General features: G+C 55.3%; 1 protein-coding gene across 1 annotated transcript in view; it reads right to left on the minus strand.

Moving 5' to 3' along the window:
- Nucleotides 1-5,179: 5,179 nt before the first annotated feature.
- LOC112073032 (CSC1-like protein 2) overlaps nucleotides 5,180-5,700 on the minus strand; it is a gene marked incomplete at its 3' end in the record, with an annotated part of 91,901 nt that continues 91,380 nt past the window's right edge. The window contains 1 exon segment of the mRNA XM_070440022.1: nucleotides 5,180-5,356. Within this exon segment, the coding sequence (XP_070296123.1) occupies nucleotides 5,180-5,356 (177 nt within the window).

A 5,700-nucleotide genomic window follows, 5' to 3' on the forward strand; every position in this document is an offset into this window, starting at 1 on the left:
CTATGTGGTTAGAGTGTAGGACTGCAGGTATTAGCCTTAGATGTTTAGAGTTTTTAGAGGCGCGCAGGGTAGGCAGTAGCCTAGCTTGGTTTAGAGTGTAGGGACGGCAGGTAAGTGCTAGTGGTTAGAGTTGTAGAAGGCCGCAGGTAACCTAGTGGTTAGAGTTGTAGGACGGCAGGTAGCCTAGTGGTTAGAGTGCTTAGGGACGGCAGGCTGTATAAGCCTGTGCGTTAGAGTTGTAGGCGACGGAGGTAGCCCTAGTGCGTTAGAGCTGTAGAGACGGCATGTAAACCTAGTGTTAGTGTAGGCCGACGGCAGGTAGCCTAGTGGTTAGCAGTGCTAGGCACGGCAGCGGTAGCCTAGTGGTTAGAGCTGTAGGGACGCGCACGTAACCTTAGTGGTCTAGAGCCGTTAGGGAACGGCAGGTAGCCTAGTGGTTTTTAGCAGCGTTAGGGACGCGCCAGGTTAGCCTAGTGGTTAGAGTGTAGGGACGGCTAGGTAAGCCCTACGTGGTTAGAGTGTAGGGGCCGGCAGGTTAGCCCTCAGTGCGTTTTAGAGTGTAGAGCGGGCAGGTAATCCTAGTTGGTTAGAGCTGTAGCGGCACCGCCAGGTAGCCTAGTTGTGTTTAGAGTGTAAGGACGGCAGTGTAGCCTAGTTGTTAGAGTGTAGGGACTGGCAGGTTAGCCTAGTGGCTTTAGAGTGTAGGGACGGCAGGTTTAGCCTAGTGCCTGTTAGAGTGTATGGACGGCCAGGTAGCCTAGCTGCCGCTTTAGAAGCTGTAGGACGGCAGGTAGCCTAGTGGCTTTAGCAGTGTAGGGACGGCAGGTAGGCTAGTGGTTAGAGCTGCCAGGACGCAGCGTAGGCTAGTGCGTTAGGAGTTAGGGGACGGCAAGGCTAGCCTCAGCTGGTTTTAGAGCTTAGATGCCGGCAGGTAGCCTCAGTGCGGTTAGAGCTGTAGCGAGGCAGGTAGCCTAGTGGTTAGAGTGTAGGACGGCAGGTTTAGACCTAGTGGTTAGAGTGTAGAGACGGCAGGTAACCTAGCTGGTAGAGTGTAGGGACGGCAGGCATAGCTCTAGTGGTTAGAGCGTAGGGGCGGGCAGGTAGCCTAGTGGTTAGAGCGTAGGGACGCGCAGGCTAGCCCTAGTAGTTAGGAGCGTAGGCGACGGCAGTGTGGCCTAGTGGTCTTTTAGAGCGTAGGGAGCGCAGGTGCCTAGTGGTTAGAGCTAGACGGCCATGGCTAGTCCTAGTGCGTTTAGAGTGTAGGCGACGGCAGGTGGCTAGTGTTAAGCGTATGCCGACGCGCAGCGTTAGCTCCTAGCTGGTTTAGAGCGTAGGGACGGCAGGTAGCCTAGTGGCTTAGAGTGTAGGACGGCATGGTAGCCTAGTGGTTAGAAGTGTAGGGACGGCCAGGTAGCTGTGGTATAGTAGTGTAGGGCACGGCAGGTAGCCTAGTGCCGCTTATGAGTGTAGGGACGGCAGGCTAGCCTAGTGGTTAGAGTGTAGCGACGGCAGGTAGGCTAGTGCGTTAGCGCTGTAGAGGCGGCAGGCTAGCTCAGTGTTTAGGTGTGGGCGGCGCTAGCCTTAAGTGGTTAGAGTGTCAGGGCACGGCAGGTAGCCTTATGTGGCTTAAGAGTGCTTAGGACGGCAGGTAGCCTTAGTGCGTTAGAGTGTTAGAGGCGGGCAGGTAGCCTAGTGGTTAGATGTAGCAGGCGGCAGGCTATTCCTAGTGCGTTAGAGTGTCAGGGACTCGGCAGGCTAGCGCCTAGTGGCTTACGCAGTGTCAGCGCGACGCGCATGGTAGTCTATGTGTTAGGCGTGTAGACGCGCGGCCAGGTAAGCCTAGTGTCGTTAGAGTGTACGGACGCAGGCTAGGCTAGTTGCGTTAGAGTGTAGAGACGGCAGCGCTATAACCTAGTGCTTAGAGTTGTCAGGGACGGCCAGGTAGCCTAGTGCTTTAGAGTTGTAGCGGACGGCAGCTAGCCCAGTGGTTAGAGCTGTAGGGACGGCAGTAGCCTAGTTGGTTAGAGTGTAGAGACGGCAGGTAAAATCCTAGTGTCTGAGTGTAGGGACTGGCCAGGTAGCACCTAGTGGCTTAGCAGCGTAGGGCGCGCAGGTAGTCCTAGTTGGGTTAGAGCGTAGGGACGGCAGGTAGCCTAGTGGTTAGAGCCGTAGGGACGGGCTGGTGCGACCTTAGTGGTTTAGATCGTTAGGGACGCGCAGCGTGGCCTAGGTGCCCGTTTAGAGCGTTTAGGGACGGCAGGATCAGCCTAGTCGGTTAGAGTGTCAGGGACGGCAGGTGTCCTTATGGTTTTATAGCGTCAGCGGACGGCAGGTAGCCCTATGTGGCTTAGATTGTTAGGGACGGCAGTCGTAGGCCTAGTGGCTTTAGAGTAGGGCACGGCAGGTAGCCCTAGGGGTTAGAGTGTAGGACGGCAGGCTAGCCTATGCTGCGTTAGGCAGTGTAGGGACGGCAGGTAGCCTAGTGCGTTAGAGTGTAGGCGACGCGCAGGTTAGCCTATGGTTCAGAGTGTAGCCGACGGCAGTTAGCCTATGTGGTTAGAGTGTAGACTGCTGCGCAGGTAGCCCTAGTGGTTAGAGTGTAGGGACGGCAGGAGCCTAATGGTTAGAGTGCTAGGGGACGTGCAAAAAAAGTACCTAGTGCCGTTTAGATGTAGGACGGCAGGTTAGCCTAGTGTTAGCAGTGTAGAGCTGCGCAGGTTAGCTAGTGCGTTAGAGTGTAGCAGGCGGCAAAGGTAGACCTTATGGTTTAGAGTGTAGGACGGCAGGGTAGCCTACGTGGTTAAGTGCTAGCGGGACGGCAGGTCAGCCTTCAGTGGTTAGATGCTGTAGAGGGCGGCAGGGTAAGCCTAAGTGGTTAGTGTGTTAGGGACGGCAGGCTATGCTAGTGCGTTAGAGCTTAGAGAGCACGCGCAGTTTAACCGAGTGGTTTTTATGAGTTAGGGACGGCAGGTAGCCTAGCTGGTTAGAGTGCTAGGGACAGGCAGGTACCTAGTGCGTAGCAGTGTAGGGACGCAGGCTATGCCTAGTGGTTAGAGTGTAGAGACGGCAGGCTTAACCTAGTGGTTAGAATGTAGGGGGGGACGGGACCAGGCTAGCCTAGTGGCTTAGCATGTAGGCGCGGCAGGGTAGCCTAGTGGTTAGAGTGTAGGGACGGCCAGGCCTTAACCTGAGTGCGCTTAGAGCGTAGGGACGGCAGGTAGCCTAAGTGGTTAGAGCGTCAGGGACGGCAGGTAGCCCTAGTGGTTAGAGTTGTAGGACGGTAGGCTTAAGCCTAGTGGTTTAGAGTGTAGCGGGCGGCAGGTAGCCTAGCTGAACCCATACCGCTGCCTATTCTCCAAACGTTTAGAGCTGTAGCAGGACGGCAGCTAACCTAGTGGTTTAGAGTGGTAGCGGACGGCAGTAGCCTAGTGGTTAGAGTGTAGGACTGCAGGTAGTCCTAGTGGTTAGAGTTTTAGGGACGTCAGGTTAGCTATGTGGTGAGAGTGTTAGGGACTGGCAGGTAGCCTAGTGGTTAGAGTGTCAGGCCGACGGGCAGCGTTGCCTGTGGTTAGAGTTGGTTAGGGACGGCAGGTAGCACCTAGTGGTTAGATTGTAGGGGAGGCAGGTAGCCTAGTGGTTAGAGCTGTAGGACGGCAGGCTAGCCCTAGTGGTAGATTGTAGGAGGCAGGTAGCCTAGTGGCTTAGATTGTAGGGAGGCAGGTAGCCTCGTGGTTAGAGTGTAGCGGACGGCAGGCCTAGCCTAGTGGTCTAGAGATGTAGGGCCGGCAGTATAGCCTAGTGGTTAGAGTGTAGGGACGGCGCAGGCTAGCCTAGTGCGTTTAGAGTGTAGGGACGGCAAGTAGTTCTCAGTGCGTTCAATAACTAAACACATGTACAGCAGAAACCCCATTCACTGTCTACCCCCCAAGTCTCCTCAACACCTGTCTATCTCCCACCTCCTTCAACACTGTTTCTACCCCCCAGCCTCCCCAACACTGTCTATCCCCCCAGCTCCGTCAAACACTGTCTACCCCCCCAGCCCTCCTCAACACTGTTTCTATCCCCCCAGCTCCCCTAACACTGTCTACCCCCCAGCTCCTCATTACTGTCTACCCCCCAGCTCCCCATCACTGTCTACCCCCAGCCTCCCCCAACACTGTCTACCCCCCAGCTCCCCAACACTGTCTACCCCCCAGCTTCCCATCAACTGTCTACCCCCACAGCCTCCCACACTGTTCTAACCCTCTCCAGACTCCTCAACACTGCTCTACCCCCCAGCTCTCCTCAACACTGTCACCCCCAGCTCCCCCCCCGCCTCAACCACTGGTCTTACCCCCCCCAGCTCCTCAACACTGTCTATCCCCCAGCCTCCTCAACACTGTCCTACCCCCCAGCCTCCTCCAACACTGTCTACCCCCAGCTCCTCCAACACTCTCTACCCCCCCAGCTCCTCAACACTGTCTACCCCCCAGCTCCTCCAACACTGTCTACCTCCCCAGCTCCTCAACATGTCTACTCCCCAGCTCCTCAACACTGTCTACCCCCCAGCTCCTTCAACACTGTCTACCCCCCAGCCTCCTCAACACTTGTCTACCCCCCAGCTCCTCAACACTGCTTCTAACCCCCCCGCTCCTCAACACTGGTCTACCCCCCAGCTCCTCAACACTGCTCTACCCCCCAGCCCTCCTCAACATCTGTCTACCCCCCAGCTCCTCAACACTGTCTTACTCCCCAGCCTCCTCAACACTGATTCTACCCCCCAGCCTCCTCAACACTGTCTACCCCCCAGGCTCCCCAACACTGTCTACCCCCAGCTCCTCAACACCTGTCTAACCCCCCCATGCTCCTCACACCTGGATCTACCCCCAAGCCTCCTTCAACACTGTCTACTCCCCAGCTCTCTCAACTACTGTCCTCCCCCCAGTCTCTCTCAACCACTGTCTACTCCCCAGCTCGCTCAACACTGTCTACCCCCCCAGCACTCTCAACACCTGTCTACCCCCCAGCTCCTCAACACTGTCTACCCCCCAGCTCCTCAACACTGTCTACCCCCCAGCTCCTCAACACCACTAAATAACATTTGAAAACTGATGGAGATGCGCAGAAAGAACGGACGGAGAGAAGCAACCGAGTAGACTAGCGGCTGGTTAGGGGATGATGCTGGCTGACCACGGCTCACCGAAGGGGACGATAAGCCAGGACAATACATCACCTCACTAAACCAGTTAGTAACAGTGGAGCTCAGCTCACCGAAGGGGACGATGATTGGACAGGTGATGCTGTATGTCATGACCACAGTGAAGACACACATCATCCAGGCGTAAGCCGCCCCGAACTGGAACTCATACGCCTGGTGCTGCAGAGCATAGAAATAGAGTTATAGAACTGGAACTCATACGCCTGGTGCTGCAGAGCATAGAAAATGAGTTACAAGAATGGAACGCATACCGTCCAGGTGTGCAAGCATAGAATATAGAGATAGAACTGGAACTCATACACTTGGCTGCAGAGACATAGAAATAGAGTTATAGAACTGCAAACTCATAGGCTGATGATGGCAACGAGACCACATTACAGGAGGATTATATTAATGTCCTTAGGAAGCTAAGTTCAAAAGCATTAGCTTGCAGGGTGGGGTTCAGGCCATTTCAACACAGTCATATCATAGAAGACATGGAAATATAATTTCCTCATGCTCCC

Source organism: Salvelinus sp. IW2-2015, unplaced genomic scaffold, assembly GCF_002910315.2.
Source record: "Salvelinus sp. IW2-2015 unplaced genomic scaffold, ASM291031v2 Un_scaffold2128, whole genome shotgun sequence".
Lineage (NCBI taxonomy): Eukaryota > Metazoa > Chordata > Actinopteri > Salmoniformes > Salmonidae > Salvelinus > Salvelinus sp. IW2-2015.